At 42.6% G+C, this 20275-nt stretch overlaps 1 protein-coding gene and 1 long non-coding RNA gene across 2 annotated transcripts; one reads left to right on the top strand and one right to left on the bottom strand.

The window, feature by feature from the left end:
• The first annotated feature begins 6079 nt into the window (after nucleotides 1–6079).
• On the top strand, nucleotides 6080–7032 carry LOC123141694 (uncharacterized). Its single transcript, XR_006470400.1, has 2 exons — nucleotides 6080–6552; nucleotides 6661–7032. It is a non-coding gene; the product is annotated as an uncharacterized lncRNA (long non-coding RNA).
• Nucleotides 7033–9860: 2828 nt separating this feature from the next.
• On the bottom strand, nucleotides 9861–20258 carry LOC123145259 (ATP-dependent DNA helicase homolog RECG, chloroplastic). The gene is made up of 17 exons (XM_044564628.1): nucleotides 19768–20258; nucleotides 19599–19681; nucleotides 19389–19506; nucleotides 18272–18886; nucleotides 18075–18187; nucleotides 16293–16527; nucleotides 15833–15996; nucleotides 14924–15005; nucleotides 14534–14623; nucleotides 13851–14084; nucleotides 13117–13188; nucleotides 12771–12923; nucleotides 12543–12686; nucleotides 11290–11448; nucleotides 10954–11037; nucleotides 10280–10852; nucleotides 9861–10195 (listed from the first exon to the last, which is right to left on the bottom strand). Exons 1-17 carry the CDS (start codon nucleotides 19801–19803, stop codon nucleotides 10103–10105), a joined length of 3048 nt encoding a protein of 1015 aa, XP_044420563.1. The 5' UTR covers nucleotides 19804–20258; the 3' UTR covers nucleotides 9861–10102.
• Nucleotides 20259–20275: the final 17 nt, after the last annotated feature.

The raw sequence follows: 20275 nt of genomic DNA, 5'->3' as shown, positions 1-20275 counted from the left end.
GCAAAAGTCACTACTAGGAAAAGGCCTACTAGTGGCGCACCAGTAGTGCGCCATACTGGTGCGCCACTAGTACCATGCGCCATTAGTATCTGGTATACTAATGGCGCACCAGGCAGTGCACCATTAGTATAGGCCACGGTGCGCCATTAGTATGCCTCCAGGGGGCCATATTTACCCATGTGCTTTCCCATACTAACGGCGCACTGCGGGGTGATGCGCCATTAGTATCCTTTGGCATACTAATGGCGCACGTTGGGGTGATGCGCCATTAGTGATCATCAGTATTAGGCAGGACCTAAATACCCTATTTAAGGTAAAATAGCATAAAACAATATAGACCTTGACTCTCCATTATGGAGAATGGAGATCATCCTGTCTCCAATTCTTGCGCGGCGCTTCCTTTTGCTTCCAAGAACCTCCTTACGACTGTCCATACATTTTTTCCATTCTCTGATTAGCATGTCTCCACTTCTTCTAGAAATCCGGTATGGACAGTTGAGATTCGTAGGATGACCTGGATATAAGTTGAAAACACGAAGACTGCCATTCTGATACATCAAATGAGGCACACAATCCTCAGGGATTCTCTGTTGAAAAACATAGTAATAACTTCATAGTTAGCAATGATGTACTAGTTTTAGAAGTATGCAAAAGATGCACGGATGTCGTAATAGTAAAAAATCTTACCAGGGTATCTCCATGGTAGTTAACGTAGTTCAACACGTGCACTAGTGGCATGTATTGACCATAATGTTGAGGAGTTTGATTGCAGATATTGCAATTCTCAAGATCAGTACAAAATCCGACCAGATGATTTTTCTCCTGATAAGTTAACTCGGAGCCATCGGTGTAGTGGGTTTTGTCTACCATGTTCCGCACATTTTTTGAACAATCAAAATAAGCTGTCAATGGAAATAAGTTGTCAACTATTTTGAAATAAACAATATAAATTAGTTAATACTTAACTATGTTTGAGAAACTCACATAGCGGTAGAACTGGAGGCGTATCAACAAGGACCCAAATGTCCATATTGCATGGTCGGTGTCAGGATCACCAAGATCCATGGTGACAAGCATACCCTCATCAAAACCATACATCTTGCAAAATGCTTCCCAATTTTTGCAACCAAAATGGGTTACGCTGTCGGCATTATACATATTTACTTCAAAATCCATATCATGATGTGTCCTTAGGTGAATTTTCTTCGTTTCAAAATTTTCATGATCTTCAAAATCCATCCTCTCCAAGACATAGCGTCTTGCATGGCATGGGATAAACTATACTCGAATTGTAAAAGATGAAATTACACGTTGAAATAGTTGAAGTCATGCTTAATTATGAAAAAAACACTTGTCGTCGTTGCATACCGTTTCAACTTCGAAGGTCTCCTCAAGCTTAATGCTGAAGAGCCGATCATCGTCCAGGTGAGGCCTGTCGCATAGACCTCGACCGTCGGGCACCAGTCGCACTCCCCCGGGAGACTTTCGTCGTCTGATGACGACATTTCCTATGTTCATAATTCAAAACTACATCATCTCTGTTGGGTCCAATAAGATAATCCACAGTGTGGTGAAAACACGCCCTTCGAACTGATTTGAGCAATTGGTGAATGGAGATGGTCTAAGATTTTCAGTAGTAAGAAGTGAAGTGGTAATTTTGAGAGCAAATGGTTAGGATGAGTGGTTCCTACTTAATTAAGTACTAAGACCCCGGCCCATGCATTAGTCACAAGTACCCCATATGTCCTATTTTTAGCAAAGTCATGCTAAAATTCATGGAAAATTTCAGCATGACCTTTGCTGAAAATAGGACATATGGAGTACCCGAATTTGCCGGAACGGAAGTTAATCGACATTCCAACAAACTCAAGGGCCTCTCGGGGTACAGCAGCAGCATCACAAGTTGACAAAATTTCAGTATTACAGACTTGCTGTCAGCATCACAAGTAGTACCAATGGAAGTGGAGCATTACTACTCTACAGAAAGATAACGCAATGTAACAAAAGTGTAACTCTATCTATCTACAATGAGTGGAAATGGCCAAGCCTAAACAACTTACTACTCGATTGATTAAGCATGTGGATTTGTCAATGATTAATATGATATAAGTGTAACTCTGAAATGAAAGACCATATAGATAAAACAATGCAACAGAAATGAAAGACCATGTGGATTTTCTCAGAACTTTAAGCGCAAATGTCAAGAGCACATAGTACACATTCTCAAAGAGAAGTTCAGTTCTGCAATCGACAAACCAGACACTTTAATTTTTATCAAGGAAGGGTTTACCCCTCCGATTTGCATTAAGAGAAACCAACAGCAAACTACAAGAACCAGTTATCTTACAAAGATAAAACCAAAAGCTACTTACTATAGGAGCTTATGTCTGGACCTGATGACAACACTGCTTATGGACCCTTATAACGCTAAAAAAAGTCGAGAGATTTTACAGAACAGAACTTAGTTACCAGCTTATCGACCTCGTTACAGATAATCCTTTTGTGGTACCGTCCTTGATGCTTTTCTTTGGAGGTGACTGTGTTTTGTTATACGCAACAAAACTTGAATTAGAATATTTCCAAATCATAAACAGACAATAAAATGCAAATTTGGAGAAATTTGAGCAAATAGATGAATTGTGTAGGTATGCATGGATTTAAGATTATTTGTTCAAAGCCAATTTGTCATTGATTAATATGATATCTCAATTTCCACCAAATAATACATTTGTTATACACCACATTTTCTTTTCCTTTGGAAAAGAAAAAAGCACACTGGAGATTTGCCCCCCAAGAAAAGTAATGGTATCAAAATGGGGCTACTAAACTAATCTGATGTCGGAAATCCTCAATGGAACTGGTATTCCCACAACACTGTCCTGCTTGTGTTTAGTTGGGATATTGTACTGCACAAAACAGATTGTTCCTTCAATGTGCTTGACAATACATGTCTTGTGAGAGGCCCTTTCAAATATTAAAATAAAGTACTGCCTCATAAATAAAACTAACTCTAAAATGCCTTAATACCCCAAAAAATGTACAAGAAGGAGGAAGGAGGAAGGAGGAGAGGGCCGCTCTTCATCAGAACTTCATAAGAGAGCTGCTCCAATTTCGGCAAAGTTTCTTTGCATAATGCCATGACTTCTGACTAATTAACATAAATTCAGTTCTCATGCAATCAACGAATTCCAAAAAAGTCTATTTTATGATTTGTGACTCCGGGTCTGAAACTATCACTGAATTTTGTGTTCGGTTTTCAATTTTCTGGAGGCAGACAAAGTTGTAGAGAGGGGAAACTGACTTAACCTCGGGAGGGAGGAAGGAGGAAGGAGGAGAGGTACCTGGGCGGGCGCGGCCGGTCGCCGGAGGGGTCGGGGTCGGGGTCGGCGGCGGCGGCGGCATCGAAGGGATGGCTCGAGGGCGTCCGAGCTCGTCTGGGTCCTCGTAGTCGAAGAGGAAGACGGCGGCGGTCCTCACGTGCTTCGCGGGTCGGCGCGGGGGAGCTGCAGTGGTGGGGGCGCTTGGGCGGCGGCGCGGGGGAGCTGCGGTGGTGGGGGCGCGGGGCGGCGGCGCGGGGGAGCTGCAGTGGTGGGGGGCGCGGGGGCGGCGGGGGTGGAGTCCGGCGGGGGTCGGGGAGTTACTGGCGATGGACGAAGGGGATCTGGCGAGGGAGAGGGAGGAATTAGCTAGGGGGGAACTTACTAATGGCGCACCCCGAAGCGGTGCGCCATTAGAATGTTTTTTTATATAGCAATGGCGCACCGGCCAGAGGTGTGCCATTAGTAAACTTTTTTTAAATAGCAATGGCGCACCAGCCAGAGGTGCGCCATAAGTAATTTTTTATTATTATTTTTTGTTGCATCTAATAAATTTTTAGAAAATGAATATGAATATGAAACAGTAATAATTTTTTATAAAAACAGTAATAATTTTTTGTGACGGTGGAGCTGGCCGGGGAGGGTGCGGGGGGTCGGGTCGTCGGCGGCGGTGGAGCGGGCCGGGGAGGGTGCGGTGGGTCGTCGGCGGCGGTGGAGCGGGCCGGGAGGGTGCGGTGGGTCGTCGGCGGCGGTGGAGCAGGGGAGGGTGCGGTGGGTCGTCGGCGGCGGTGGAGCGGGGGAGGGTGCGGGGGGTCGTCGGCGGCGGCGGAATAGGGGAGGGTGCGGTGGGTCGTCGGCGGCGGTGGAGCGGGGGAGAGTGCGGGGGGTCGGCGGCGGCGGCCGGTGGAGCGGGGTAGAGGGTGCGGGGGTGCTCGACGGCGAGGGGGACCGGATCTGGCGAGGTGGGATAGCGATCGAGATGGAGGGGGATCGAGATCAAGTGTCCATGAAATATACACTAATGGCGCACCAAGGAACAGTGCGCCATTACTAGTTAATCTAGTAATGGCGCACTGTTCCCCGGAGCGCCATTAGTAGTTTTGCAAAAAAATAAAAAAAATATAGTAGTGGCGCACTGTGCCCTGGTGCGCCATTAGTATGTTTGGAAAAAATTGTTACTAATGGCACACCGTGTGTCTGGTGCGCCATTAGTGTCTTTCACACTAATGGCGCACCAGCCCGTGGTGTGCCACTGCTATATAGTAGTGGCGCACCACATGTCTGGTGCGCCATTAGTGGTCATTCCATCTATAGCCCTTTTTCTAGTAGTGAGTGTTGAGACACTCAATCGTTGCCATAATTATGGGATCCATCTTGATGGATGGACAACACTATAATTATAAATAGTGACATAGGCTTCACTGCCATGTATTTTACCAATGTAATAGAAATTAATCACGATTATATGCAAATATGTATGTAGTTTCCTTTGACATATTCAAGCAAAATGAGGCTTAAATAGTTGATATTAGCACACAATACCATTTTGGCATATAGTGATTGCACATGAATAATATTTACTATGAGAGTAAATAATTTTAGTGAACAACAACACCAATTTCCTCACAGGAGCAAATTTTAGAATAGCTAATGATTTATAACCATGTGTGTAGACCTCAATTTATAGGATAACATTTTGAAGATAATCACCAATATGGTGTAGATCTCGCAGTAATACAAAACATAGTCTGACTTCTGTCAGTAGATGTTCATAGTTATATTACCTTATGTTATGCTAAATATATGAAATCATTTTGAAGGTAATCATATGTCAGAGTGACATGATGTAGACCTTGTAATAATAGTGGATACTATGCAAAATTTTGCAGTAGATGCCAGTATGACCTTATGATATCTTAAGGTAGTCACATCTAATATTAATATTTGGAAGAGCACGTTGAAGGTAATCATCTTGTTAAAGTAGTAAGACGTAGACCTCACAGTATTAGTGGATAATCTGCAAATTGTGCAGTAGATGGCACTATTACCTTGTGATTCACAAATAAATACGGATAGTCATATTGAATACGGCACTTCATAATTCATGTTTGAATTATAATTTGATTTGCAAGAACAAAAAGTCAGTTGCAAAAATTATAGTTGTTCTCCTAATGTATGCCTTAGGAAATGTTTGATGCAAAGACATATATAATGTCTTAAATTCTGAAGGAATAAATGTACGCAAAACATTCTTTTGCATCAGTATTACTGTGGTAATACATATAGATGCAAAACGGACGCGGCTTTTTTCTCCTAGGTGCATATGCACCCATTGTTGAAAACACATATTTTGAAAAGTTGAAAAATTCGGAACAAAAATACCGCGTGTATATCCGGACATTTTATGTCCGTTCACAAGGTTTCGGTGAAAAACGACGTTTTTTATGGCTTGTGTAAAAAATAAATAAATGCCTTGTGAATAGTTAGAATGAAGCATCAGAAATTGTCTTTTTTACACAAGCCACAAAAACGTCGTTTTTCACCGAAACCTTGTGAACGGACATAAAATGTCCGGATATACACGCGGGATTTTTGTTCCGAATTTTTCCACTTTTCGAAATGTGTATTTCGACAATGGGTGCATATGCACGTAGGAGCAAAAGGCAATATCCCATGCAAAACTTAATAATTTACATTTTTATGTAATATATGAAGACACGAGGCTTCAAATGATATTTTACGAGATGTAAATAGTGCGTAATTATATTTTTATGCCATTTGGAAATAACCTATGGTTGAAAAATGGCCAGAGGGATAAGATTCCCCAATTTCTCCCGTCGCTTTGAGAAGGACGCCATGGCGTGCTGGACGCCGGGAGGTGCGAACCGCCGCCGGGCCGAAGGCCGTGGACGTCGCGTTGCTGGAGGGCATTGTGGCCGCGACCGCCGAAGAGCGCTTAGCCGGATGGCCTCGGGCGCTTGAGGCCGCGTTCGTGCTGGCTCTGAGGACCACGCCGGATGGCTGAGATCGCCGCATCTGGAGGCAGCGCCGGCCGCATCGGGCTGCAGAGTTTGGATTGGCCTCTGCCTCGCGCAGAGAAGATGCAGTTTTGGATATTAATTTTCATCTTCTTGTCTCAACACTTCCTCTCATCTTGCCTTGATCTCTATGTTTGCAGATTTTCTGTTCGGAGTGATGTCGTTCTCGCCTCTCGGAAGAAGCGTGCCTTTTTCTGGTACAAAGCAATTCGCATGAGTGCATACATGTACATAGAAAATGATCAATTGATTGATTACGGGATGATAAGATGAGTAAATTCTTGATTTATTTCTCTTTTTATCAGACGCGGAATTGCTTTGAGCGTTCGGTGCTGCGTCCTGCAGCCGACGGCCGGTAGCAGCGCTACGAGCGCTCGGGAGGGCGAAGCCGCGCAGGGTCGGGAGCCGTCGCGCGCTGGGAGTCACCGGACCGGTGGGGAGCCGTATGCAGAAGGTTCCATTGGAGGGCGCCACTGCGTCGTGCACAAAGAGCGCCGCTTCGATCCTAAAAGTCGCGTTCTTCTCGCCATTGTTGAAGCGGTTGCCGCTGATGGGATTACACATCACCGTTCTCTTTTTTCTCTATTTGGAATGCTTGCTGATTCAGGGAAAATACAATCGGTCAATGAATCAGTGATGCTAATCATAAATAGACAATCAAGTTGGCTCTCTCTCGATGGATTTCTTGTATGCATGCATCGTAGATGCATGTTCGTCTTTTCCATGGATGGTGTGCTAGAGCCGGCCGATTGCCAGGACCAGGCTGCGTGCCGACTGAGAGCCGCGGCATGGCAGAGGGCACGCCGGGGTTGTCTTGTTCGCCTCGGTTGCCGTGAGGGCAAGCACGCCATGCTGAAGGCTGCATCGCCGCCGTAGTTCGTGCCGAGGACGCTGCCGTGCGACGGAGACCGACACCGTGGGCCGCTGTTGCTCCGCCGCTGGGTGTGCAAGTCCGGTGCCACTGCCTCCGTTGCCAGAGATAATTGGCCTTTGTTCTTCTCTGTCTTAGCCTATCTCTCTAATGGAGAGCAAAGTGCATGATAACGTGTTTTGAGTGAAAGGTAAAGAACAAGAGAGATGAATGAAAGATAATCCATTAGTCTTTATTGATGATAGAAGTGATGAGGTATTTATATCCAGGCGGAAGTACACATGATGCTTGGCAGTCAAGTGAACACATAGTTACTTGAGAGTCAAGAAAATACATAGTTGCTTTGAAAGTCAAGGAAGTACATAGTTGCTTGGGAACTAACAATTAACTTAATCTTAATTAGCTTAATTAATAAGCGACTATTCTATTCTTAACAGTGAGGTCGTGACATGCTTCGTGCGCGGACAACGCAACGCAACGCAAACAGTCTCACCGTTGCTGCTGGCCAGTAGTGATGACAGCAGCGACACGTCACTGTGTACGGACTGTCAACGGTCAACGTTTGTAAGAACGGAGATGGTGCGCTTTTGGAAAATCGAGTGGTGCGGTGTTTGTTACTTTCTCCGTTCACAGATATAAAATGTTCTTTTTTTTTCTGATTCAAATGTATGTAAACATATTTTAGAGCCCGCTTGGAATGACTATAAGTTTGCACATATGTATTTATTTTATAGATGTATGTTACATGTCAATACTTGATTTTTGCTCGGAATGAAAAACAACGGGAAGAGGTCCATATCTTAACCGGCCACAAAACGGGCAGACGGCTTCTTAGTGCATTTATTTGCTCATTTCAGTCTCTATATAGTTCATATTAAAATATTCATTTAGTATACTCTTAAAAGATTAGAGATACTTCCTAAAGCAAACGCTCACCTCCCCTGAGCCCACCTCTCTCTCCGCTGCTGCCGATGGCCACTCTGGCCCCGGCGCCTACTCCCCACATGCCCGCCGATGACCACTCTGGTCCCTGCATCCACATTTTCTCCCTCTCCCCCCTCTCTCGGCTTCCATGGCCTTCGGTTAGGTTAGCCCGCCGTTGGTGTCTTCCTATCCCTAGCCAGTGGTCTCAGGCTTAGGCCTCACCGTCTCGGCGAACTCCCCGCGCTTTTCTACCGGGGCACATCGCTCAAATCCATAGGGAGGCGCCGCCTACAGCTGCGACACGGGATGAGGGGTGGCGGGGACCGGGTCCGTCGCGCAAGGCGCTCTGGCGGCGTTGCCGCACGCTTCGGCGCCAGCAGGAGGCTGGCCCGTATGGCTGCCGTCGGCGTCGTCGTCTTCTCAGGAGCGCCGGGAGGTGCTGCCGGACCTTGTGGGGTTGTGTTTCAAAAGCTCCTAGGATGGCCATCTCAAGAAGGACCTAGTGCGGTTAAAAAGGTGGACCATACTGAATTGTGTTTTCCATTTTGGTTACTGTGTCCCGTGCAGGGAAAACTAACTATTCATTACTGATCCTATTGAATTGTGTTCTCGTTTACTTGAAATCAATGTATTTCAAGTAGTAGAGAAGAGTAAAGCAAAGTAAGGTCCAAGTGAAAGTTCAAAAAACAGAGAAAGTCAGAAGTGCAGCTCGACTCCATCCTTCTTTGTAGCTGCCTCCTCATTTTGGAATCGTAACGGGTGAAATGCGGCATGTATCTGTTAGAATAATCCGAGGTGTGTAGTTGATCTACCGAGGATCAAGCAATCACCATCATGGCTAGTCCCTTCTTGTTTTCCGTGTCAGGCAAGGGGAAAAAGGGCCAGGTCTACCCACGGTAATGAAAGGCTAGGGACAACAAGACGAGCAGGCACAAAAATCAATTTGCAGGTTCAGGAAAAAGGTGGAGCTGTCTAGTTTCGACGAGAGCTAGCTTGATAGCCACGGTGATTTCTGAAGGAGGAAGGATAGATAGGGTCCAATGCAGGTTCAAGGTTCTTGGTAGATCGCGTACTGCGGCATGGCTTCAAACGAAGAATTTGGATCAATGATCTTTTTCGTGAGGAAATCGCAAAGGAAAACAAGGACATGGCTTCAAACGAAGAATTTGGGTCGATATCTTTTTCGTGAGGAAATCGCAAAGGAAAACAAGGACGGTAATACCGATGGCGACAAGTCAGTTAGATCACGGCTCTACATGGCGCCGAGGCTCACCAAGTTTCATGTGAAGAAATTCGATGGCACAGGTAACTATGGTCTATGGCAAACAAGAGTCAAGGATCTTCTGGCGCAACATGAAATCTCGAAGGGTTTGCAGGAGACAAAGCCAACCAAGGTTGACGACGATGCGTGGGAGGATATGCAAGTGCAAGCGACCACCACCATACGGCTTTGTCTTGCAGATCAAGTCATGTATCATGTCATGGAGGAAGGTTCTCCTAAGGAAATTTGAGACAAATTGGCAAGTCATTATATGTCTAAGTCAGCAACCAATAAGCTGTATCTACTGATCATCAGGTGATCTGGCTGCAATGTTTTTTCTTTCAGACCATGGCTGCAATGGTTTTTAAGCTCTCCTGCTATTCCTTTCCCTCAAATAAAAGAGAGAAACGCATCCTCCAAAAGAGATGGCATTTCACAATTTCTCTGCAAACATAAATTAGCCTAAATTAGAAGTACCATCTCGCCATTAACCATGTCTTGATCGCACAATATACGCAGCTTTCAACAGGTTTAGAGCGTTGCTACACCCAACAACATATGGCCATGCCAGCTTTGCCACCACAACTAGTTTCAATACAATGCACACTAGGATGCCTTATACCGTTATACGGCACATGCCGTCATCGCAGGGCCGCATGGCATTGTCGGTTCCACGAACAGGAGAGGTCGGTCAATCTCCAAGAAGGCATAGCGGCTGCCTCATGCTGAGCTCCACTTTCAGGCGTGGAAACAACGATAGGTCGTTGCTCGTTCCCAAAACTTTCTGCATTGGAGGTTTGAAGCAAACAAGTTAATGCAGGTCAAGGAAGAGAGGAAATGAAGATTTGCCGGAAGGGGGACAACATACCAGCGCAGCAAGATGGGCTTCTTGCAGAATACTCCCATCAATCTCCAGTCTGGCTATTGGAAACTCCGGAAGATGCCCCGACTGTTTCTTGCCAAGTAGATCGCCAGGGCCACGCATCACCAGGTCGGCGTTAGCTAGGTGGAACCCATCGGATGAATTTTCAAGCACCTTCAACCTTGGCAATGTGCTGGAGGTGGAGGACAGGAACACACATCTGGATTTCTTTCCCCCGCGACCGACCCGCCCTCGTAACTGGTGCAGCTGAGACATTCCGAACCTCTCGGCATTCATGACAATCATCATAGAAGCATCAGGAACATCCACTCCGATCTCAATAACTTGCGTTGCCAGGAGAATACGCGTTTCCCCGGATCTAAAACTGCCCAGAGCTTCATCCTTCTCGTTGCCCTTCATGCGACCATGCAACAATCCACATGGATAACCTTCAAACTTCTGTTTTATTGAATCAAAATCGGCTTTCGCAGCATGAAGTTGTGGTAGGTGCTCTGATTCTTCTATGATAGGATAAACGAGATACACTTTGCCCCCATCCATAAGCTCATCCCTCATCATCTGCACGACGCAGACCAAAAGAATATAAGAAAAGACTGAGCAGTGCCAACAAAGAGAGAACAAAAAAGAACTCTATATCCAACAGCAAATTACGTCATCACCTGGAAAACAGTTTCAAACCCAGCGTCATTTCCTTCAAGAGCAAGAGTTTCTATGGGTTGCCTTCCTGGAGGCAAATCTGTAATCTATAAGAGAAGTGGGTTTTGATTGTAAACATTCCAAATACCGGTGAGAAATGAGAACAGTAATGCAAGAAACACTTTTAAAACTATGTGTTTCCAAATAAATTTGGTGAAGTACAAAGGTTCTGGATGACTAACAATTACTCCCTCCGTCCCATAATATAAGAGCGTTTTTTACACTACACTAGTGTTAAAAACGCTCTTATATTATGGGACGGAGGGAGTACTAGAACTCAATGCATCTGTAATAAGTACCTGAGTAAGAGACATATCCCCATATAAAGCAAGAGCCAGTGTTCTTGGAATTGGGGTAGCTGACATAGCAAGAACATGGGGAGCCATAAATGTTTCAGAATCAGAAGCCACATCTGCGCTTGTATTTTCATCACTCAGCTTTGAAGACGAAGTATACAGCTGTAACGAGTTGCAGTAAGATGGCTTAGCAACAAAAAAGCAAATCTTGTTAAACTTGAAGCGAAAATAGGATGGCAGAAATTAACAAACGAAATTTGGATCTTAAAGGTAACTACTACCTTCTTTTCTAGGGAAAGGCAACAACTACCTTTGTTCTCTTGTTACACTTGCATTTCTAATTTGGTGTTATGAAACGTTAACAACATAATGATATGCAAGCACTTTTGATGATAGGTTTACTAAAATGATTTTCACGTAATGAAGTTAATCTTTTATTGCTTGTACATATATTAGTGGCGAAAATCTGAGAAAATTGACTGCATGTATTCTAGGATGACGCCTGTTTTCGAACCGAGGTGGTAATCAGCAAAAATTTCCTTGGACAAACGAGAGCATACAGTAGATGTGCATCCACAAGGCACAAGGACCACAATCATGTAGTGAGTTCAAATACAAAAAAATTGTGCATACACAACAAAATTGACCATAGGATGCAACAAAGGCAACAGACAGAAGGCATATATGATATATGTTGATGCAATGATTTCAAGCACAAACTGTTGTTCGTTTCTGTTCAAATGGCCAAGTTCCAGGCAAATTCTGGAAGGCAGGATTAGTCTCCCATATCAGTATTTGAGATGTAAATCAAAATCTGATATTATTTGACAATTGACATACTAACACATAAAAGGATATCATAGTCATTGCAAGAAATTATGCAGAAGGTCAGCAACATGAAACAGTATGTTCTATTGGGAAAATGAGCATTTGCAGGGGGGTGGGAGCACCTTATATTGTTCTACGTATCAATATGCTAGTTAGTGCATGTGCATGCAGAAAAATGAGCAACAGGAGCAAATTCAGTAGGAAAGTGCTGATTATCTTTTCCATGCTTTTTTTTACATTATTTACCACGGAACAATGCATGCAAAAACGGCATGAATGTATCAACAAGCAAATTTCATGATAAGTATGATTCCTTTCAAGTCCATGACCAAATTGCAGAAATTGCATCTCAGTACAGGAATGAAGTAACACGCAGAAACTACATGTATGGTTAATAATTGAGTGAATAAAAGTGGTCAGTATATTACCTTATTATTGAACCTTCCTCGTTGGATAACACCAAAACGTTGCTGCTCATCTATAACAGAGATACGTAAAGCTGAAAAGTCAGTTTTATCAGCTATTAAGGTGTGTGTTCCAATGACCATTGATATTTCTCCAGTCTTGAGACCCTGTCATGTATAACACATGTAAAGATATGAAAAATATGCAGTGTCAAAACTTGAAAAGTGTTGGGACTAGGGATAGTGGCTTGCATTCCGAATTATCCTTGACTCTCTGGTGGAAGTTGAACCAGTTAGCAAGGCAATATTTGGTTTGCATTCATCTCCATCTAACTTCTCCAGCAATGAAGTTAGGTGTTCATAATGCTGTACAGCAAGTATCTCAGTTGGAACCATGAAAGCAGCCTACAAAAAGAAATTATAAGGTTAATACACCAGAGAAATCTCTCCTGAATAAAGAAAGAACCATGAGCACGATGATAAATTTTTTTTTCTTATATGTCCCATTTGGATTTAGCATGTGTGGGTATTATTGATAAAAAATCCTTTGGCATGTTGTAATAACAGTACAGAAGGATGTCAAATCTGAAGAGTGTACCTGAAATCCTGAGTTAACAACCTCCATACATGCTAGGAAAGCAACTATAGTTTTACCACAACCAACATCCCCCTGTTACAAAAACAACGACTTTGTGGAAATATTCATACAAGCTTCAATATGTTTGAGTAGCACATTTGTAGTTAGCGTACAAAAAAACTCTTATATAGATCTCTGATTGATAAAACAGAGAGCTCGTACACAAATAAATACAGGCGTTTTGTAGTATCACGTTTGGAATTTGAAACAGAAGGATGTGTAATGTATACTGGTCATTTAATAAACATAAAAAGGCAAGGTGGGAATGAATGGGATAAAACACTAGTTGAAACGTTTATGGCCAACTACTACAAATAAACTCTCAAACACAAACAAGACGGAGAAGAAAAATATGATGCAGTTAACCAGTTCTATCAAGCAACTCACTACACTGTTTGAAAACTTGGGCATATTTCTTGTTCACGGACATGAGGAATGTTCCATATTCCAATGCAAAGTAAGTGTGCAGTTTCATCTATATACCTAATAAATGTCCAGTTTTTACTTTGTATTCCCTACATGCATGCTTTGAATAAAGCACTAAAGATATAATAATTGGGGGTACGTTAGTTATTGTGTTTTCTTGCTCTACGCACAAGCATGCCCTATATTTTCAAACAGTTGGAGGAATAAATTAGTCCAGAAACAAGAACAAAAAATTTAGTTAACAAACCAAGAAGAATGCAAATAATTACTTGCAAGAGCCTGTTCATAGGAACTGGTCTTCTGAGATCCCATATAATCTCTTTAACAGCATTTAGTTGACTAGCAGTAAGTGAATAAGGAAGAGCCTTCAACAATTTATTGGCCAGAGGAGACCACTGATCAACACCAACAGCATTTAACTCATGATTTTCACACTTATATAGCAATTCTTCCTTCTCAACCCGTGTACCAACTGCTTCAAGCATTTGAAATAGTCTCCCCAACTGAAACAATAAGAAATGGTTTTGTTACTGGCAGTCTGGCACATGTACATTTGCACAGTTATGAAAACCAATGTATCATGAACAACAATAATGAACTGAAAGTGACAAAAGACTCCCTCAAACTTTACAATCACACAAATATTAACATTCATGCGTTTTCAAATCAACATAATCAAACCAAACATATTAAGCTTCCTCTAGCAAGTTGCTAACTGAACAAGCATACAAATTGTACTCAAATTTCTAGATAGGTATAAGGAGATCTTGCAGAGATGGCACCATAATTAGATTACAATCTTGATTATTACATTGAGGTTTGATGAAGGGGAAATACTGAAAAAAATAACTATTTTTCTTTAGCAAAAGAAGATGACATTATCCAAATTCATAAGTAGCACTAAAAAACTAAGTCGTCTGAGCAAGGCAGTTTACTGAATATACAATGATACCTGGAGATAAAAGAAATCATCGAATATAAGCCTTCGGCGAGCAAAATCAGCTTCATCTCGATTCTTAGGTTTGTGAATCCCCATGTAAGCCTAACATCGACCAAAAATGGTATTGATAAATGGGGAAAGTATTATGAGGGCAGGCAGATGACAAGGCACACAATATAATAGAAGTTTGAATAGATAAATACAGCTATAACAGTTATTGGTTGGAATACAGAAGTTGCTCAATGTTCCACAACTGAAAGCTCCAAAACTGATAAAAAAAAGGGCATGTCTTGCATCACTTAAGAGAGCGACCCAACATGACATGTATGTCCATACAGTTGTGGAGTACTGCATAGAAGTAACCCCATTATGTGAAGTATAATTAGTGGCATTGCTCCTTACATCAAACAGATTTGCCAAGTTGAACTCAGTGAGAACCTCAGGAGGGATAGGATCAATGTCTGGAGTCAGCATCTTCAAGGCCCTGTAAACATTTGAAACTCTTATATAGCCAGAAGGAAATAATGAGTAACTACATGCATTCCACACAGGTCAAGGTGGCTCGCTGTTTATGTTTTGCAGTCACCCCTTAAAGTATCAACATAACGTAAGTTATACACCTCCATATATTTAGCTCTTTCCATTTTAATCCAGAATCAACTATTTAACTTCAAGAACACTGTCATGTGTGCTTTTCTTTCAAGAAAACGTAAAGAGACATTTGCGTTTCTTTTCATTGAAAAGGTAGAGTTTGAGTTACAACCCTCCTAAGAGGAACAACTGGTGAACAAAAACAGTGAATTAATGTACATCCCAGGTTTGTGGTATGGTGTCACTAAGCCCTGATGCGCCCGCTTTGGCCCAGGGCGCGGAGTCTAATATCTTTCAGGATTTATTTGATCGACAGAAGTTGGTTACAATGTATCCACTTTTACATAGAGGGTTTGAGAAAAGGAAAGTTTAAAGCAAATCCGAAGGATGGCTAAGCACTACACTAACAAACTTGGAAATAAACTAAAGAGATTGGTATGGATCCAAAGTTCCAAACTTGAGGATCAAGCCGCTGTCTCCTCCTCATACTTAATGTGGTGGCCAAAAACCCAGTTCTACATGACAAACACAATCAACATTCCAACACATTATTTCACATTTCATTTCAGTTGACTGAATTATGCTTTGGTGATATGAACAAATAGTTTGGCGCACATTTGATGAGAAATATAATCACATTAACTGTGGACTTAAGAGGGGCATCAGTTAGATCTCAACAACCATTTAGAAACCAAAAGAAAACACAAAGCTTGTACTGACCTAGAGATGGACTGTCCCAGCAAACGTGCTTCCAGTCCCGCTTTTGATGGATATATAGGATATGGTTTCCTATCAAGCAGGGTACTTTGTTGCTCCTCTTCTTCGAGCTTGTCAATAGTGTACTCCTTCAAATCATAATGCCCACTAGAAAGTACCTTCTTGACCTGCACGTTCAGAACCAGTGCAAAGGTATAAATCATATACAGGACATTAACCATGGTACTTGACACACACAAGAGACACCATTATTAGAACTGCAATCATACCATAACATTATCAAACAGCGGTTCAAAAAAAAAACTACCTCTGTAACTAAATATAAGACGTTTTTGCAGTTCAACCGTCTTATATTTAGTTACAGAGGGAGTACCATGCTGCAGACATGCATCAGTGTACAGGAAGCACCAGCAGAAAGGATCATCAAGTGGAATGTAACAGAGAAATGTTTTCGCTCACCAACCTTACCACTGACATAAACAATATCCCCCTCTTTGTGTTTTGATGATATACAGTTAAGAAAATATTGAGAAGAGAAACGTTGGCCACTGAAAAACTTCTTGAGGTGCAAATGAATCCTCTGTTTTTGCTCTGCTCCAGAGTTACAACTCACATCTGAAGAGCTTAACTTGGGCTCAACTATTGAACAACCAACAACAACCTCAACGAAACCTAAAGTACTTCTAATCCTGACTCCCCTGAGAGAGAGATAAAAAATATTACCAAGGATGGAAAAAAATCTAAAATACATGCTGCTTTCTACATGAAGGAAAACGGTAGCCAGATAAGAAATTCTACAGCCAATTAAATCAGCATGACATAATTATCCAAATATATGTCAACGTATAGAAGCAGCAGGTATTTCCGATAATATGAAATACTCCCTCCGATCCAAAATAAGTGTCGCAGTTTTGAATTAAGGTTAGTTCAACCTTAGTTCAAAGATGCGACACTTATTATGGATCGGAGGGAGTACTGTTTTTCATTTTTATGTTACCTAATTGATTGCCTTTTTACATTCTCAGCAATCAACATCTACAAAATACTTTTTTTTATATAGCATCCATTTGGCCCACACACCTAGATATGAATTTGCTTCCTCCACACAGCACACACAAACATATTCATGTAGTAAGTTCCTGTACCGTAATAGACTAAACACTGCTACCTTAGCAAGACCAAGGTCACAGGCAACATTTTTAACAAACATGATGTAACACAGCTTCTCTGCCTTAGAGTGGCACTACAAATTAAGCTTGCTAAAATGTCTGAAAATATTTCAATCGGTGATAGTGAAAGAGAATTGCTAGACCAATTTTAAGGAATTGAAAATAAATCTAAAGAGCTGGCGGTGTGACTAGTTGATTTATCAACTTGTGTTGGCAAGGTCGTGCCCAGATGATTAAAGGAAATGCAACATAAAAGTTTACGAATTCAATGTTCTTTGCTCATGCTCGAGTTTACGAGTTCAATTTTTAATTTTTATAAACTCATTCTACCTATTTGCCGTACAGACTTCAGAAATAGTGTACTGATTCTAGGTCTTCATCTAAATTTCTCCATTGTACGGACTATGGACCACTGGGTCAGTTTGCACTTGCTGACTTGTATTGTGCTGAACTTACCTTATAAGCTGTTGTTAAAAATAGTTTGACAAAAGTTAGTGCCCTATTTTGTAACTACATCCAGTATAGCGAAATAAATGCCCTACACTTACAACACAATCTTATATACCTCTTATGCTTTACTGTTAGCCAAGAAGCAAATATTATGCCGCTTCCCGCCAATTACCAAATGCACATAGACCACAAGATATGCCAAAATGGCTCAATCAAGATGACACAAATGCCTAGCGCAGCCCAAGTCTAAGAGATCTGACAAATTCAATACCAATTATTTCTCTAAGCTTTATTCGACATGCACATGAATTGTATGGCTCTATCACGTCATAAACCATGTTATGCCTATAACTATGAAGGGCTACATCCAAGAGAAACAAAGCTGCCATAGTGTCACAGTTCTACTACTTTGTTCCAAAACAATAAAGGCTTAATCATCAAACGTTGATGAATATATGCTGTACAGTACTAATGATACAAAGGGCATGAAGACAGCTATTCTAAAGTGAAGCCAGGACAGCGGTGCATGCCACATGTCAATGAGCCTGAACTGAAGCACAGTTAACATGTGGCTTTGGTGCCAAAGAAAATGCCAAGAAACCTCTCATATGTAAATATAGAATTACTTGGAAGATATAACAGTTCCAAAGAACATGATGTACTGCCCATCTTCTATTAGACCTTGAGGATTTTGTAGATCTGCATAGGTCCTGGGGAAATGCTGCAGCAATTTGCGGATCTATAACGAGAAACAAATCAAATGTGAAGAATTTCATAAAATTTTGAAGATAACACAAAAGTGAAGTGGCTCTTCTGTTGTTACCGTATGGAAACCACCGTCCTCTAGCTTACGATATTGCTTACTAGTTGTTCCAGGCAAGGACCTTATATCTTTGTCCAAGATATTATTATCAGGACTTGTAGCATCAGCTAATGACTCTGGACAAGCTTCTGTAACAACTGCCGGTTCTCCAGGCAAACACCTTTTACTTTTGTCCAAGACATTACCATCAGCAGTTGTAGCATCAGCTAATGACTCGGGGAAAACTTCCCCATCAACTGCTGGTTCACCAGAAATATGCTGAGTGATGAGAGAACTCTCTTCACTGATTGAAAGATCATTTACGTTTGCTGGAGATGGACCTGATGGGTGGCACTTGTCAACAAATTCACGATTTGTCTCCAAATTTCCACCAGATTCTAGGATGAAATTCGTGAGGTTTCCAGAAAGCATGGTTTCTTTGCACTCCATACCAGCAGAATCATCATATAGTTCAATTGGTGATGAGTCACCGATTTTTATGCATGGGAACTTAGCCGAAATTTCTGCAAAATCAATTTCTTTCAAGACACTGATCAACTCCGTGGAAGATTCTTTGCGGACTCTTTCTTGCTCCATTAAATATTGTGTGTTACTATAGCCCATCAAAACAGGCACCTGCGACCATAGATACATATTTCAGAGTATGCTCACCATTTATTTGTCGATAAAAAATGGATGATATCAATTTTGTGTATAAATTGGTGAAAGGCAGCATTAAACAGACAATTACGCAAATGGGGAAAAAAATCAGGGACCACTGGATAGATTCATCGATGAGCTTAAGGAAAGCCACAATGATAGTAAGTCATAATATAATATCAAAGCATGGCAAACAAAGAATGTATCCTTTTCTAATTCATAATATGTGTATCTGGTCTCTAGTTAACATATTCCATGCACAAAAGGAAACAATTTTGATTATCAAAAGCTACACATGGCATCAAAACTAGGAATATGCAAATATTGGTTAGAGAACTTGGAAAAGTATAGCAGTTATAATAGGACTAGAATGTGTAAAAAGATGAAATAGACAAAACCGGACTTAATACTGATGCATGGCAAAATCTTAGGTTAAAACCAACAAGTTACAGCAACCAATTGGCGGCAACTCGCATACTTTGTTGAGGAGCTTTGATCTCTCTGATATCCCATCCACCTCCAACAGCTTCCGCACGGACGTGTGTTTATCACGTGAACACCACCGGAAGAGCCTAGAACCAAGAGCGTTCCTAAACCTGCAACCGAAACAAATTCAGTTAATTTCCCCACCATAAGTAAGTGCTGACACAAAAGTGGCAGAAAAAGATAGATATGCACAAAACAATACCTCATTCTGGAGCACATCATTTTGGAGCGCCCCCACCGAAACTCTAAGGAGATCGCCCTAGCGAGATGACTCTCGCTGCCACCCTGAAATGGAGCGACCTCACTTCAGGCAATGTAGGGGTTCAGCTTCAGTAACTAAGCTAACAAGCGAAGTGTCCGAATCGGAATACCTTAAGCCATGATTGCGCAGAGGAGGGGGCGATCATTGGGGCGGCCGCCGGCCGGCCAGCAGACACCCTTCGTGACCCCCGCAGCGCCCAGTTCGTCAAGCGCCAGGAGGAATACCATTAAGCTTCAGAGAGCGAACGGGGCGGGGGTGAAAGACCCGGAGCGTGCTAGTGCGGCGGGGGAGGACCGGAGAGGGATGCGCAGCTGCGCGAAGAATGGGAAGCCGCCGGAGTATCCGGTGCTCCGCTGGTGGTGCTCACCGTGCTAGGGGTTTAGAATCGAGGAACTGGAGCGGCGGAGGAGGGCAGTGGATTCCCAGGAGTCGCCGGGGCGCGCGCGCCGTGCGGCGGCGGGAAGAGGCGTTCGTGCGGGCGGACGGAGCGGTTGGGCCCCCGGGCAATAGCGGCGTGCGGCGTCGGCGTCAGGCAGGGACGTGGGGCTGTGGGCGGTGGGGAGGGGAACGAGTGGAGAGGGAAGAGCCGAAGAAGAGAGGGGGGAGGCGTGAGCGAG

Source organism: Triticum aestivum, chromosome 6D (genome assembly GCF_018294505.1).
Source record: "Triticum aestivum cultivar Chinese Spring chromosome 6D, IWGSC CS RefSeq v2.1, whole genome shotgun sequence".
Taxonomy (NCBI): Eukaryota; Viridiplantae; Streptophyta; class Magnoliopsida; order Poales; family Poaceae; genus Triticum; species Triticum aestivum.
Note: the sequence above shows the minus strand (reverse complement) of the source record. Positions and strands in the feature narration are given on the sequence as shown.

Coding starts and splice junctions, on each gene's coding strand:
- LOC123145259 (XM_044564628.1), bottom strand. CDS start 19,803: ATGATCGCCCCCTCCTCTGCGCAATCATGGCTTAAG. Junction 14,624..14,923: donor ACTTGGCAAATCTGTTTGAT/GTAAGGAGCAAT, acceptor GGTCGATGTTAG/GCTTACATGGGGATTCACAA. Junction 11,449..12,542: donor GAGGAAGGTTCAATAATAAG/GTAATATACTGA, acceptor AACTCGTTACAG/CTGTATACTTCGTCTTCAAA.